The sequence below is a fragment of the Salvelinus sp. IW2-2015 genome, linkage group LG5 (genome assembly GCF_002910315.2).
Source record: "Salvelinus sp. IW2-2015 linkage group LG5, ASM291031v2, whole genome shotgun sequence".
NCBI classification, from domain to species: Eukaryota; Metazoa; Chordata; class Actinopteri; order Salmoniformes; family Salmonidae; genus Salvelinus; species Salvelinus sp. IW2-2015.
This window is the reverse complement of record NC_036844.1, coordinates 1,836,788-1,853,725: the sequence shown is the minus strand read 5'-3', so window position 1 is coordinate 1,853,725 and position 16,938 is coordinate 1,836,788. Positions and strand designations below refer to the sequence as shown.

General features: G+C 42.6%; 1 protein-coding gene across 3 annotated transcripts in view; it reads left to right on the top strand.

Annotated features, from left to right (window-relative positions):
* LOC111963781 (calcium-binding mitochondrial carrier protein SCaMC-2-B) overlaps positions 1–16,938 on the top strand; it is a 56,922-nt gene that overhangs the window by 30,187 nt on the left and 9,797 nt on the right. For 2 of the 3 annotated variants that reach the window (XM_070443516.1, XM_023987291.2), the window contains 6 exons: positions 5,711–5,837; positions 6,147–6,234; positions 7,342–7,453; positions 13,698–13,856; positions 14,535–14,687; positions 14,969–15,244. In XM_070443516.1, the coding sequence (XP_070299617.1) occupies positions 5,711–5,837; positions 6,147–6,234; positions 7,342–7,453; positions 13,698–13,856; positions 14,535–14,687; positions 14,969–15,244 (915 nt within the window). Of the gene's footprint in view, positions 1–5,421; positions 5,525–5,710; positions 5,838–6,146; positions 6,235–7,341; positions 7,454–13,697; positions 13,857–14,534; positions 14,688–14,968; positions 15,245–16,938 lie in introns of those variants that run through there. The other variant, XM_023987292.3, reaches the window with a different exon arrangement.

The window sequence follows — 16,938 nt, the reverse complement described above, 5'->3', positions numbered from 1 at the left end:
ACAAGTGTAGCTTTATCTTTCAATTAGTCTTCTGTGTGATTTCATGACAGTTAGAATTTTTTTTTTGTAATATTTGATTTGTCACTGCATTTAGTGGTGGCTTTTGGCCAAGTGGGACGTTAGCGTCCCACATATCCTAGAGAAGTTAAGAGTATTAAATTATTCCAGGCTAGATCAGGGGTTTGGCAGGTATCCATCAGCGAATTACCATGCACAGACACTTCCTGTGGAACGAGGTGTCTAAAAAAAACTTATAGAAACAGACAGGATTAATGCATTGCTTGATATTTGCTTGTGGTCAAAATAACTTAACTTGAATGAWTTCTGAGGAATGTGTAAGAAAATGGCGCAATAGTTAATCGAAGTGTCAACTACTGGACTTCGAACTAATTTCCTTAATCGCTAGGACTTCTGTACTTCCTCAATAATTTGGCCTTTACCTTGAAAATTCTCTCTTTTATAAACAACTGGTGGACATCGGTCCACYTTTCCTTTCAAATCTGCCCCAAAGTTTTCGCTTGCAGAAATAATAGCCAACTTGTGCACATGGATGAGTTTATCTTATGTTCAGTCAAAGGTGTCTCCTTCTTTCTGAGGGTAAACAAACCATTTTTAAAGGTGCTACACCCAAGGCAAAGGGTGGCTTTGAAGAATCTCAAATATAAAATATATTTTGATTTTAACACTTTTTTGGTTCACTATTATTCTTCAATTAAGAAAATGGTTATTTTTTTTATTTTTAAATTTTTATTTTTTAAATTTGAATGACTGTGTGTGTGTCCAAACTTTTGACTGGTACTGTACATATTATGTAAATTGCTTCTCCTTGAATTTTCATCAATCAGAAAAGCCTCTAAGGTAACTAAGGGTTACTCTTTTATCTGTCCACTAACATGTTCCCTAAAGGTCAGTAGTTCAGATATTGCCTAATTGAGCTTGCCTACGCCCACTGATAAACTCCTCACCCAACATTCATAACTGTGAGTGAAGATTGACTGTACAAGATACAATACTCAAATCCCTGAGCAGATCTGAGGCCTAGCTTTCCCTATCAATAGAGGGTCTTCCCCTTCCTTGGCTCAGAGCCCATTGTGGTAGGGGTTAATGATTGAAGTGCACATGGCACTCAGCACCCCATCCATTTCTCAAGGATGATTTTTAAAGATATATTTAAGTGTCACAAAACAGTTAGAATCAGAGGACTCAAAATACTGTGTTGAAATGTTTAGGGAGGAAGTGGGTAAAATTGACTGGTCACCTGTGCTGGATAGTGTAGGGGWAGGCAGTGCCTGGGAAGCCTTTAAATGTAGATTCCTTGATGTGGTGAATGTGATTGCTCCGATTGGACGGGTCAAGGTAAAGCAGAGATCTAGCTCTTGGTTTAATCATGAGATTCTAGAATCTATCCAAGCAAGGAATGAGGCCGTTAAGAAATGTAAGAACTCTCAAGAGCAGCCTGATTTTGTCCTATATAAACATCACAGAGCAGGATGGATGAAGCTAAGAGGGATTACTTTACTGAGAAAATATGAGAACAAAAATGACCCCTAAAAAGCTTTGGAAATCATTTAAGGAACTAGGCTGTAGTAGTATTAACAAACAAAAAAACTAATCAGTATTGGACTGAACATGGAGATGGTATATGAAAAAGCAGAGGTTGCCAATGAATTAAACTCTTTTTCTTTCTTTTTTAAAAAATTCTGTTGCCAGCAAGCTGGTTAGCAAGCTACCCACCAGTTCTGGTTTGTATGGAAACAAACAAGTGAAAAAGTATTATGCAGAGTTAGGGGTTCAGCCATACTCTTTTTCTATTTCAAAGGTAGCAGCCAAAATAGTCAGTATGCTAGCAGAGCTTAAATGCCCCAAAGCCACAGGCCTGGATAATATTCCTGCAAGGTTTCTCAGATTCTGCTGAGCAAATTGGCCTTTGTATTACAGATATCGTTAATCTCTCTCTTGAACAGGGCTTCTTTCCCAGAGACATGAAGCAAGCTAAAGTTATACCTCTGTATAAGAAGGGGATAAAGTCTGACCCTGGGAATTATAGGCCTGTATCTATCTTCAGTGTAACATCAAAGATCCTGGAGAGAGTTGGGCTTGAGCAAATTTATGAATATGTCAACAAACAAAGTCTAATGTATGATTTTCAGTCGGGTTTTAGAAAAACATACTCCACTGATTCATGTCTTCTTTACTTCACTGACTTCATCAGGAAAGAGATTGATGAGGGAAATCTGTGTGGAATAGTACTAATTGACCTACAAAGTAGAGGTCGACCGATTTTATGATTTTTCAACGCCGATACCGATTTATATAAATGACAATTACAACAATACTGAATGAACACTTATTTTAACTTAATATAATACATAAATAAAAATCAATTTTAGCCGCTCAAATAAAAATGAAACATGTTCAATTTGGTTTAAATAATGCAAAAACAAAGTGTTGGGAGGAAGAAAGTTAAGTGCAATATGTGCCATGTAAAAGCTACGTTTAAGTTCTTGCTCAGAACATGAGAACATATGAAAGCTGGTGGTTCCTTTTAACATGAGACTTCAATATTCCAAGGTAAGAGGTTTTAGGTTTTAGTTAATATAGTATTTATAGGACTATTTCTCTCCTATACCATTTGTATTCCATATACCTTTGACTATTGGATGTTCTTATAGGCACTTTAGTATTGCCAGTGTAACAGTATAGCTTCCGTCCCTCTCCTCGCTCCTACCTGGGCTCGACGAGGAACACATCGACAACAGTCACCCTCGAAGCGCATTACCCCATGCAGAGCAAGGGGAACAACTACTCCAAGTCTCAGAGCGAGTGACGTTTGAAACGCTATTAGCGCGCACCCCCGCTAACTAGCTAGCCATTTCACATCGGTTACACCAGCCTAATCTCGGGAGTTGATAGGCTTGAAGTCATAAACAGTCAATGCTTGAAGCACAGTGAAGAGCTACTGGCAAACGCAACGAAAGTGCTGTTTGAATGAATGCTTACGAGCCTGCTGTTGCCTACCATCATTGTCAGACTGCTCTATCAAATATCAAATCATAGAATTAATTATAACATAACACACAGAAATACGAGTCTTTGGTCATTAATATGGTCGAATCCGGAAACTATCATTTCGAAAACAAAAGTCTATTAGCGCATATACCCTGACTGCGTGCAATGAACGCAAGAGAAGTGACACAAATATCACTGGTTAATATTGCCTGCTAACCTGGATTTCTTTTAGCGAAATATGCAGGTTTAAAAAATATATACTTCTGTGTATGATTTTAAGAAAGGCATTGATGTTTATGGTTAGGTACACGTTGGAGCAACGACAGTCTTTTTTCCGCGAATGCCCACGCATCGATTATATGCAACGCAGGACAGGCTAGATAAACTAGTAATATCGTCAACCATGTGTAGTTAACTAGTGATTATGATTGATTGATTGTTTTTTATAAGGTAGTTTAATGCTAGCTAGCAACTTACCTTGGCCTCTTACTGCATTCGCGTAACAGGTAGGCTCCTCGTGGAGTGCAATGAGGCAGGTGGTTAGAGTGTTGGACTAGTTACTGTAAGGTTGCAAGATTGAATCCCCGAGCTGACGAGAAAATCTGTCGTTCTGCCCTGAACAAGGCAGTTAACCCACCGTTCCTAGGCCGTCATTGAAAATAAGAAGTGTTCTTAACTGACTTTCCTAGTTAAATAAAGGTGTAAAAAAAAAAAAAATGGTGTCCAAAAATACCGATTTCCGATTGTTATGAAACTTGAAATCGGCCCTAATTAATCGGCGAGCGCTCTACTACAAAGTTGCCTTTGATACAGTTAACCACTGTCTCCTAATCTCCAAAATGGAGGCACTGGGGTTAAGCAGCATCCATTTAGGCTGGGTAAAGTCTTATTTATCAGGTAGAGAGCAAGTAGTAGAGGTTAGTGCGTCACTGTCTCAGGCAAAACCAATGAGTTGTGGCGTTCYGCAGGGGAGCGTGCTTGGGCCTCTGCTGTTTGTATTGTATATTAATGATATGAAAGATGCTTGTTCTTGCCGTCTTTTCCTTTATGCGGATGACTACACTTCTGGTGTTTCACAAAAGTAAACTATGTTGGAGAGCATACTTAGCACAGAGCTTACTAACATTAGCAAATGGCTTGGAGATAATAAGCTATCTCTGCACTTAGGTAAAACTGAGGCAATTATTTTGGGATCCAGACCTACATTGAGTAGGTCCTCTGAAATCAGAGTGGAGTTAGGTGGTGAGGTGCTGACTACTAAAACCTCTGTTAGCTGCCTGGGATGTATCCTTGATGGAAGTTGAGGTGTGAGCATGGCCAATAAAGTTCTAGGGAAGGTTAATGCCAGGACTAAGTTTTTGGCTAGAAAGTCCAAACTGCTTGATAAGGACTCCATGAAAGTGCTAGCCACAGCCCTCATTCAATGCCATTTTGACWACGCTAGTACTTCCTGGTTTGGGGGCTTATCTAAAYTTATGATGGGGAAGCTCCAGATAGCCCAGAATAAGCTGATCAGGGTAGTATTGAAGGTGAGTCCACGTACCCACATAGGCAGGAGCTGCTTTCGGGAACTAAACTGGCTGCCTGTTGAGGCTAGGGTGCCCAAGATTAGACTGTTTGGTTTACAGGAGTATTTATGGTTCTGCGCCCAGATATCTAACTAATTAAATCAAATCTTATTTATTTTCCTCGTGTTAGGGATGCACACAATCACAGCACCAGATCAGGTGTTGCTGATGTGTGCTTATGCAGGTTCAGGAGTAATGCTGGGAAAGGGTACTTTCTTGTATACTGGAGCCTCAGAATGGAATGAGTTGCCTCTGCCCATAAAAACAATGTCATCTGGGCAGCTTTAAAAAATAAAGTAAAAAATATGTTTGTCTTCTGTGCCCATGTGAATAACCCCTACGATGTAACTGCAATGAGAGAGATGTTTTTATGTTTTATCTCAATGCCATACTGTGTTTAACTGTGTTCGATCTTGCCTAGCCATCTTGTCTCAAGAGGACCACAATGGAAATAAGTCCCAGGCTTTATTATGTGTTATCCTCCATGATTTTACTCATGTGCATGTATGGCTTTTTCATGTTTTAACTGTGTTTTTGTTTTTTAATGGTCGAATTAATAAACTAAATTAAATGGCTTGAACAGCCTGTGTGCTCCTTTAGCTAGGCCTGAGCTAGAGTTCAACGTGCCTGTGATGGTCTAAACCAGGGCTGCCCAATTCTGGTCCTGGAGGGTTTTCATCCTCTCCTTCTAATCAGGGATTAATTCAAACCTGGGACACCAGGTGAGTGCAATTAACTACCAGGTAGAAACAAACTGAAATTTAGGCAGCCCTGGTCTAAACACTCCACACTAATGGAGCAGGTGGACCAGGTGATGTCAACTATGTGACCACTCTGGAGCAAACAAGAYCCAGGTGGCTTGTGGTTGTAACCTTCCACTCACTGATCTACACTCCTGTTCTCAAATCACTCAGTCCATGTCTTTGTCTTGGTCTCCTTATCCAAATGTAACAGGCTCACCCTTTGTCATAGTTTTAACTAAACATAGGCTTCAATTTCCACTTGCCTTGAGAATTGTCAATTTTCTTTTTAAACTTACAGTTCTGTCCTTGCTACTCTTCAGCCTGTATGTAAATTCATATTTGAATTCTCATTGAAGTGTAAAAATCCTCTCCTCCTTTATTTTCTGACAGAAAATAGTTAAAGCGGGAGATAAGGACCTGGACGGCCAGCTGGACTTTGAGGAGTTTGTCCACTATCTGAGAGACCACGAAAAGAAGCTCCGGCTGGTCTTCAAAAGCCTGGACAAGAAGAACGATGGTAAGAACACAGAGGGGCCGCATAGGCCGGAGCCACACAACCACTGAATGTTTTCACTATGTTTATCTTAAACCACGGTTTAGCCTACAAAGTGCTATGCTGTACTATTCACTTGGGGGGAAATTATGCATTGGTTTTAGCTGTGCATACACAATGACATTAACTGAGRAAATTCAGCCTTTAGGTCTAATACATTGAGATACTCTTTTATAAGCTGGTAGTAAAAACTTTGATATAATATCCGGTCAGTGAGATCCGGTCAGCCCCTTACGAGTGGCTGATGTTGATGTTTACTCTTTTGCYCCGCAGGTCGTATTGACAAGCAGGAAATCATGCAGTCCCTTCGAGACCTGGGGGTTAACATCTCCGAGCAGCAGGCAGAGAAGATCCTCAAAAGGTAAGGCTGTCAACCTGGGCTGACGTGTCTCACCCAACACTCTTGTCTAAACCATTAGCTCTAAGTGTCTGTTTGTGTTAGTCAGTCCAGCATGCATTTTGTCTCTTCTCTACCTCATACTCCCTCTACTTCTTACTCTCTCTACTTTTTTGCCACCTTTCTCCATTTCACCTCTAATTCCTGACTGGCGAACCGGTTAGCTAGATGCTTGGATCATCTGGGTATCCCGAGTCCACCAGAACCTTCCACAGAAGTGTTTCCCTCCAAGCACTGGGATACTGCCTGCTAGCCCTGGTCAGAGCTGCCACTCCTATKCTGTCATGGCTTTTTTGGGGCTTGGCGTTTTTATAGATATAAGGAAGCACACTTTTTAGGCATATTGGTTAGAGGAGGAAATTATAATTTGCTCTGGTTAATATAAACCTAGCTTTATTTTCTTCTCTGACTGAAGTGAAGTGTTGCATCTTTGTTTTAATACCAATATGTAGATCTATTTTTTTGTTTGTTACATATTTAGCCATTTACCATGTCCAATATGGAATCACTGAATCACTAAGATTCCATGATATCCCCCTTCTTTCTTTTTAGTTCTAAATGTGTGTGTGTGTGCTTCTCCCTGTTCTCTCATTTTCTGTGCCTCCCCTCTCCCTTTTCTCTTTCTCTTTCAACCTCTTGCTGGTCTCAGAATAATGTAGTAAGTAATGGAATCCTCTCCGTCTGCTTGCCCTACCTGTCASAAGACAATGCATCGTCTTCGCTTCTTATTCTGTGTTTCTGCCCTCCAAGTTTTTTYTTCTTCATTATTACAAAGAAAGCGACAGAAAAAAGCTGCATCCCTTCAATTACTTGTGAAAAGTCCAAATTAAGAAGAGTACTGAATGATTCCCAACACACAAAATGCCCATTTCATGCTTCAATTTGGAAAGGGGAAAAAAGCAGCACTTAAAGGCTTTGATCCTTTTATCCAAAAGGTGTGTATGTGTGAGCATACTGCTTCTGAATTCAGGCACACACACACATAGGTGGTCTGGTAAAACAAAAGAGAATATGCGCTGTAAAAAGCTACATTGTAATGGTTCTGGTCTTTTTCTGTTTCTCTGTCAACAGCATGGACAAGAATGGCACGATGACCATCAACTGGAACGAGTGGAGAGACTACCACCTACTGCACCCCGCCAATAACATTCCCGAGATCATCCTGCACTGGAAACACTCAACGGTAAGACTAAGTTAGAAWGAAAAATAGCACTTTTTCTCTCAGGGTTGTTCAAAATAACAAGCTTTGGTTGTTTTTCATCAAGTAAAATCTACCAGGATAGTATGAAACACGTTTGTATAACTGTCTTCAGCTATTAAAGCTTTGAATGACAAATACTGTAAACAAAGGAAGGAATTTAAGGGCTGTTTGTCCTTTTTTTCTTTATAGAAAAGCATAGTTGTGTTCATATACAGTGGGGCAAAAAAGTATTTAGTCAGCCACCAATTGTGCAAGTTCTCCCACTTAAAAAGATGAGAGAGGCCTGTAATTTTCATCATAGGTACACTTCAACTATGACAGACAAAATGAGGGGGAAAAATCCAGAAAATCACATTGTAGGATTTTTTAATAATTTCCATTTGCAAATTATGGTGGAAAATAAGTATTTGGTCACCTACAAACAAGCAAATTTCTGGCTCTCACAGACCTGTAACTTCTTCTTTAAGAGGCTCCTTGGTCCTCCATTTGTTACCTGTATTAATGGCACCGTTTGAACTTGTTATCAGTATAAAAAGACACCCTGTCCACAACCTCAAACAGTCACACTCCAAACTCCACTATGGCCAAAACCAAAGAGCTGTCAAAGGACACCAGAAACAAATTGTAAAACTGCACCAGGCTGGAAGACTGAATCTGCAATAGGTAAGCAGCTTGGTTTGAAGAAAATCAACTGTGGGAGCAATTATTAGGAAATGGAAGACATACAAAACCACTGATAAATCTCCCTCGATCTGGGGCTCCACGCAAGATCTCACCCCGTGGGGTCAAAATGATCACAAGAACGGTGAGCAAAAATCCCAGAACCACACGGGGGGACCTAGTGAATGACCTGCAGAGAGCTGGGACCAAAGTAACAAAGCCTACCATCAGTAACACACTACGCGCCAGGGACTCAATCCTCGCAGTGCCAGACGTGTCCCCCTGCTTAAGCCAGTACATGCCAGGCCCGTCTGAAGTTTGCTGGAGAGCATTTGTGTGATCAAATCAATCAAATTTTATTTGTCACATACACATGGTTAGCAGATGTTAATGCGAGTGTAGCGAAATGCTTGTGCTTCTAGTTCCGACAATGCAGTAATAACCAACAAGTAATCTAACCTAACATTCCCACAACTACTACCTTATACACACAAGTGTAAAGGGATAAAGAATATGTACATAAAGATATATGAATGATGATGGTAAAGAACGACATAGGCAAGATGCAGTAGATGTGATGAGTACTGTGGGTATGTAAACATAAAGTGGCATAGTTTTTAAATGGCTAGTGATACATGTTACATAAAGATGGCAAGATGCAGTAGATGATATAGAGTACAGTATACATATACATATGAGATGGGTAATGTAGGGTATGTAAACATTATATTAAGTGGCATTGTTTAAAGTGGCTAGTGGTAAATTTTTTCATAATTTCCATCAATTCCATTTTTAAAGTGGCTGGAGTTGAGTCAGTATGTTGGCAGCGGCCGCTAATGTTTAGTGGTGCTGTTTAACAGTCTGATGCCTTGAGATAGAAGCTGTTTTTCAGTCTCTCGGTCCCTACTTGATGCACCTGTACTGACCTCGCCTTCTGGATGATAGCGGTGTGAACAGGCAGTGGCTTGGGTGGTTGTTGTCCTTGATGATCTTTATGGCCTTCCTGTGACATGGGTGGTGTAGGTGTTCCTGGAGGGCAGGTAGTTTGCCGCGCGGTGATGCGTTGTGCAGACCTCACTACCCTCTGGAGAGCCTTACGGTTGTGGGCGGAGCAGTTTGCCGTTACCAGGCGGTGATACAGCCCGACAGGATGCTCTCGATTGTGCATCTAGAAGTTTGTGAGTGCTTTTGGTGACAAGCCGAATTTCTTCAGCCTCCTGAGGTTGAAGAGGCGCTGCTGCGCCTTCTTCACAAACGCTGTCTGTGTGGTGGGACCAATTCAGTTTGTCCGTGATGTGTACACCGAGGAACTTAAACTTTCCACCTTCTCCACTACTGACCCGTCGATGTGGGATAGGGGGTGCTCCCTCTGCTGTTTCCTGAAGTCCACAATCATCTCCTTGTTTTGTTGACGTTGAGTGTGAGGTATTTTCCTGACACCACACTCCGAGGGCCTCACCTCCTCCCTGTAGGCCGTCTCGTCGTTGTTGGAATCAAGCCTACCACCGTAGGTCATCCGCAAACTTGATGATTGAGTTGGAGGCGTGCATGGCCACGCAGTTTGGGTGAACAGGAGTACAGGAGAGGCTCAGAACGCACCCTTGTGGGGCCCCAGTGTTGAGGATCAGCGGGGTGGAGATGTTGTTACCTACCCTCACCACTGGGGGCGCCCGTCAGGAAGTCCAGACCCAGTTGCACAGGGCGGGGTCGAGACCCAGAGGTCTCGAGCTTGCTATGACGAGTTGGAGAGGACTATGGTGTTAAATTGCTGAGCTGTAGTCGATGAACAGCATTCTCACATGGTATTCCTCTTGTCCAGATGGGTTAGGCAGTGTGCAGTGTGGTTGCGATTGCGTCATCTGTGGACTATTGGGTCGGTAAGCAAATTGGAGTGGGTCTACACTGCACACTGCCCTAACCCATCTGGACAAGAGGAATACCTATGTGAGAATGCGCTTATCGACTACAGCTCGACGCTCAGCGTAGTGGAGGTGATATGGTGCCTATGACTAGTCTCTCAAAGCACTCTCATGATGACGGAAGTGAGTGCTTACGGGGCGGTAGTCGTTTAGCTCAGTTACCTTAGCTTCTTGAGCGAATACAGGAAATCAACATGGTATGGACAGCACTAGATGAACATTGTTGGGAACAGCTACTGAAGGATTGATTGAATATGTCCGTAAACACACCAGCCAGCTGGTCTGCGCATGCTCTGAGGACGCGGCTGGGAATGCCGTCTGGGCCTGCAGCCTTGCGAGGGTTAACACGTTAAATGTTTTACTCACCTCGGCTGCAGTGAAGGAGAGCCGCCAGGTTTTGGTAGCGGCCGTGTCAGTGGCACTGTATTGTCCTCAAAGCGAGCAAAAAAGTTATTTAGCCTGTCTGGGAGCAAGACATCCTGGTCCGCGACGGGGCTGGTTTCTTTTTTTGTAATCCGTGATTGACTGTAGACCCTGCCACATACCTCTTGTGTCTGAGCTGTTGAATTGCGACTCTATTTTGTCTTGTACTGGGACTTAGCCTGTTTGATTGCCTTGCGGAGAGAATAGCTACACTGTTTGTTATCGGTCAGTTTCCGTCACCTTGCCCTGGTAAAAGCAGTGGTTCCGCTTTCAGTTTCACGCAAATGCTCGTCAATCCACGGTTTCTGGTTTGGGAATGTTTTAATCGTTCTGTGGTACGACATCGTCAATGCACTCCTAATGAACTCGCTCACCGAATCAGCATTTTCGTCAATGTTGTTGTTGGACGCAATGCGAACATATCCATCCGCGTGATCGAAGCAGTCTTGAAGCGTGGAATCAGATTGGTCGGACCAGCGTTGAACAGACCTGAGCGCGGGAGCTTTTGTTTTAGTTTCTGTTTGTAGGCTGGAATCAACAAAATGGAGTCGTGGTCAGCTTTTCCGAAAGGAGGGCGGGAGGGCCTTATATGCGTCGCGGAAGTTAGTATAACAATGATCCAAGGTTTTACCAGCCCTGGTAGCACAATCGATTATGCTGATAGAATTTAGGGAGTTTTGTTTTTAGAAGCCTTGTTAAAATCCCCAGCTACGATGAATGCAGCCTCAGGGTGTGTGGTTTCCAGTTTACAAAGAGTCAGATAAAGTTCGTTCAGGGCCATCGATGTGTCTGCTTGGGGGGGAATATATACGGCTGTGATTATAATCGAAGAGAATTCCCTTGGTAGATAATGCGGTCGACATTTGATTGTGAGGAGTTCTAGATCAGGTGAACAGAATGACTTGAGTTCCTGTATTGTTGTTTATGTCACACCACGTCTCGTTAATCATAAGGCATACACCCCCGCCCCTCTTCTTACCAGAAAGATGTATGTTCTGTGGCGCGATGCGTGAAGAAACCAGCTGGCTGCACCGACTCCGTTAGCGTCTCTTGAGTTAGCCATGTTTCCGTGAAGCAGAGAACGTTGCAATCCCTGATGTCTCTCTGGAATGTTACCCGTGCTCGGATTTCATGAACCTTATTTTCAAGAGACGGACATTGGCAAGTAGTATGCTAGGGAGTGGAGCGCGATGTGCCCGTCTCCGAGGCCTGACCAGGAGAACCGCTACGTTTGCCCCTTTGTTGACGCGTCGCATAGGGTCGCCGGCTGGATCAGATCCATTGTTATTGGGTGGAAGGCAAAACACTGGATCCTTTTCGGGAAAGTCATATTCCTGGTAGGAACGATGGTGAGTTGACGTTAATCTTATATTCAGTAGTTCCTCCCGACTGTATGTAATGAAACCTAAGATTACCTGGGGTACCAATGTAAGGAATAACACATAAAAAACTAAATACTGCATATTTTCCAAGGACAGCGAAGCGACGGCATCTGTCGGCGCCGGAAGTAGAGGAAGATTGGGAGAATGTCATATGGTCAGATGAAACTTTTTGTAAAAACTCAACTCGTCGTGTTTGGAGGACAAAGAATGCTGAGTTGCATCCAAAAGACACCATACCTACTGTGAAGCATGGGGGTGGAAACATCATGCTTTGGGGCTGTTTTTCTGCAAAGGGACCAGGACGACTGATCCGTGTAAAGGAAAGAATGAATGGGGCCATGTATCGTGAGATTTTGAGTGAAAACCTCCTTCCATCAGCAAGGGCATTGAAGATGAACGTGGCTGGGTCTTTCAGCATGACAAAGATCCCAAACACACCGCGCCGGGCAACGAAGGAGTGGCTTCGTAAGAAGCATTTACAGGTCCTGGAGTGCCTAGCCATCTCCAGATCTCAACCCCATAGAAAATTCTTTGGAGGGAGTTGAAAGTCCGTGTTGCCCAGCAACAGCCCCTGAAAACATCACTGCTCTAGAGGAGATCTGCATGGAGGAATGGGCCAAAATACCAGCAACAGTGTGTGAAAACCTTGTGAAGACTTACAGAAAACGTTTRACCTCTGTCATTGCCAACAAAGGGTATATAAAGTATTGAGAAACTTTTGTTATTGACCAAATACTTATTTTCCACCATCATTTGCAAATAAATTCATAAAAAATCCTACAATGTGATTTTCTGTATTTTTTTTCTTCTCATTTTGTCTGTCATAGTTGAAGTGTACCTATGATGAAAATTACAGGCCTCTCATCTTTTTAAGTGGGAGAACTTGCCCAATTGGTGGCTGACTAAATACTTTTTTGCCCCACTGTATTTTTAATGGTCCCACAGACGCTCTCCATGCCCCAGCCAAATTAGCCGTCTAGGCCCTGGCCAGGGTTCCCGGAAATACTCCCTAAAGGAGCCAAACGGGTCACTGTGATCCTGCTTAATCCCCTTGAACAGATCAACTAACCACCTTCCGCTGACGTCAATCAGCAAGCTTTTCCACTACCTGTTAGGCCAGGAGGGCAGACAGCCGTTCCTGTAGATCATAGTGGAGATTCAGTTCACACACTCATCGTGTTCATAAAGGTCCATTTTTATATTGGAGTGACACGGGACCATAAGAAGTACTGTCGCTTTCATGAATTAGAGTTTTGGAGCAGGATGCCTTTTTATTTGATTCCCCCGGTGAATGTTATATCCTCATCGGTTCGACCAGCTATCACGGTACGTTTCCGTGTGACACAGGGGGACCTGTTTGAATTGGGAGACTACCACTCTCTAAGTGGACTTGAACTTAAGGGAATTTGAATGGGTTAAAAGCGTCTCTCGCAGCTGAAATACAGTTTGTGCTCTCACAATTTGTCGTGACCCCCAACCCCCTTCTAAGAGCTCACAGTTAATGTCAAGAGACATTCCTGTTTAAATTATCGTGGGGCACCGACTGGCTGATCCCCTGCAGGAGGTGGAACTGTTTTGTAATACCGGTTTACATACTGAAAACCTGTGATGCTTCTCTGCCTTATTGGACCCCCCTCTACAGTTGTCAAAACAAAGCTTTCAATTATATCCCAATGGGATGCCTATATGTGTTGGCTTCTGATTTCATAATACTGTTGGTCACAGGTTAGAATCAGGAAAATTGACCCACCAGTCCAACAACTTCATATGTCAATCGTGGTACCCCGCTGTGTGTGTGTCGTCCTCCTTCCACTGCCCTGACCTGCTCCTGTCTTTCTGTAGATATTCGATGTGGGGGAGAGTTTGATGGTGCCAGATGAGTTTACAGCCGAGGAAAAGAAGACTGGGATGTGGTGGCGACACTTAGTGGCTGGAGGGGCAGCCGGCGCCGTGTCTCGAACCTGCACCGCACCCCTRGACCGGCTCAAAGTGCTCATGCAGGTAAGGACACTCCCATGGAGAGAATATAAAAAAATAAACTGACCTCAGTTCAGTTAAGAATGAAAAAGGACAAAAACTCCAGTTCTTTTTGTGTTCACACTGCAAGTGAACCCTGATCCTCTTTAATGCAACCATTCTTAGTTCACTTGAACTTTAAACAGCCAGTCAGGATATTTGGCTCACATTAAAAACAAGCTTAAAACCTCACCCCACCTTTAGCTTATACACTATTAATAAAACCTATGTATATATCCTATTGCAGAGAGACAATTGCATAAGTCCTTAGCACACTTTCTGCTAGTGAGTGCAATTCCACTCATAGCACCCGCAATGATTGAGACGCACAGAACAGAAGCACTCGTGTCAGCAGAAGCCCACTGGTATAGATAACTCAGAGTTCGTTCTTCTTTCTTTATCTTTTCATCCCATGCTCCATCTATCTGTGTCCACTCATTCCCAGWGTTTTTTTTAATGAGCGGATAGATGGAAACGGAGCACTATAACAGTAAAATGACATGAAAACATGAACAATGTGTTGACACATTCCACCAACATCATAGAGAGGAGAAAAAGTGGCTTACGGTTCCTCCTTGTTTCAAGTCAGTTAAAAAACTTGAGTTCACCTGCCAACATGACGATTGAATGATGTAACGATCTGTCTTACGGTCTCCTTGCCAGGTCCACGCCTCCCGTACCAACAGCATGTGCATTGCCGGCGGCTTCACCCACATGATACGCGAGGGCGGTATGAGGTCACTATGGCGAGGCAATGGCATGAACGTCATCAAGATCGCCCCTGAGTCAGCCATCAAGTTCATGGCTTACGAGCAGGTAACCCTATTGTTCAGCACCTTTACTTTAATATGGCGAGACCCTTTCTAGTGCTGTCAAGTTGAAGTCGATGAACGTTTTGGTATTAACCGCTCTGTAGTTTACTGTCCTTCGGCAAAAAATATCTCCTTCAGACTTTGTCTAGGAACATACTCAGAGGAAATACTACTATAAGCTCCTGTCACTTACCAAGTTGGCCTTGACTACTTCCTCTCATGGCCTCTCACAGTTGAACTCAAATGCTTTTGAGGACTGTCACTAACCAGAGTTGTGTTGTGCAGATCAAACGTTTGATAGGCAGCAACCAGGAGACACTGGGCATCCTGGAGAGGTTTGTGGCGGGATCTCTGGCTGGAGCCATTGCCCAGAGCAGTATTTACCCCATGGAGGTGTTGAAGACCCGCCTAGCCCTGAGGAAGACGGGCCAGTTCTCTGGCATTGCTGACTGCGCCAAACACATCTTCCGGAAGGAGGGCATGGCCGCCTTCTACAAGGGATACATTCCCAACTTGATAGGCATCATCCCCTACGCTGGCATTGACCTGGCTGTCTACGAGGTGTGTGTGTGTGTGTGTGTCAAGGTTTACGTTAGGAAAATGTGACGCCGGACAACGTGACCGGGTAGATTTAAATTAACCGTCCGTTATTGGAAATTTACGGGACCCATATGCATTGGGTGTGTAACCCATTAGCGTGTTTACCACAGTGCTCAGAATGACAGAAATCACATTTAGATTATGGGTAATGCATCATAACAGAACATGCAACTCCTGTAAAGAAGCCGCCAATTAAACATCCTTTTCAAACATTTGCCAAAATGCAATTCGTTGGAAAACAACATTCTAAACAGCGCACCTGATGCGAGCGGTTCCATAAGCCTATGTGACAGATGAAAATCTCAGTTACAAATGGGTTGCTAATATGACTATGACTGTGTTTCTGGACAACGAAAGAAAGTTGATATGAAAACCAATAGAACAGTCTTTCATAGGTGGCGTGTTCAATAGCTTCCCCTAAAGTAAATTGAAATACATTTGCCCAAAATTTAAAATTACTCGTGTCTATTCAAAATACTTCACCAGAGAGCATGACTTAGCAACATAGGAATCAAGGATCATTAGCTTCTTAAATGTTTTTTTGCTGTGGATTGTTTCAAATCACAAGCTTGTATAGGCTTATGCCAATATGGGCAAAMCGCGTGGCAATTGGCCAAGCTGATGAGCTGTCAGTGAAAAGCATCTAAAATATGTGTGAAGATAATGTATCTTGAGTATAATTTAAAATGTTTAGACAAGAAGGGGGGTGATGTGTGGCGAAGATATAGGGACGTCCCTCTCCAGAATGCGCTCAGCTCTCCAGAATGCACTTAGCTGTCTCTCGCCAATTCTTGCGCATTCATTGTGTGAATTGGTTTTCCCCTTTTTGATTGTTTATTTTTATAAATTCCCCATTAGGTATACGTACAGTAAGCTCAAAGTATTGGGACAGTGACAATTTAGTTTTTGTTCTGTACTCCAGCACTTTGGATTTGAAGTGATACGATGACTGTGAGGTTGAAGTTCAGACTGTGAACTTTAATTTGAGGGTATTTTCATCTATATTGGGTGAACCGTTTAGAAATTACAGCACTTTTTGTGTGTAATCCCTCCATTTTAGGTGACCAAATGTATTGGGACAAATTGACTTGTGTGTTAATGTGGTAAAAGTTTAGTATTTGGTCCCATATTGTTTTGGTTGTGTTTCAGATTATTTTGTGGCCAATATAAATTAATGGTAAATAATGTACTGTCATTTTGGTGTCACTTTTTTATTAGAATAGAATATGTTTCTAAACACTTCTACATTAATGTGGTTGCTTCCATGATTAAAGAATTGGGAATAATAATGATGAGTGGGGAAGATGGAAGCACAAATATCATACCCCCAAGACATGCTAACCTCTCACAATTACAATAACAAGGGAGGTAAAACATTTTTTGGGGGGTATGATATTTATTTATTTGATACTAACTTTCTCACTCGTCGTTGCTGCCTATCGAATTTGGCCCGCGGGGGATTTTATTTGGCCTCCTAAGTGTCTGTATATATGGTACATTCGGAAGGTATTCAGACCCCTTCTCTTTTTCCACATTTTGTTACGTTATTAGCCTTATTCTAAAATTGATGAGTGTTTTATTTAATCCATCTACACACAATACCCCAAAATGACAAAGCGAAAATAGGTTTAAAAATAAAGAACTTAAATACCTTA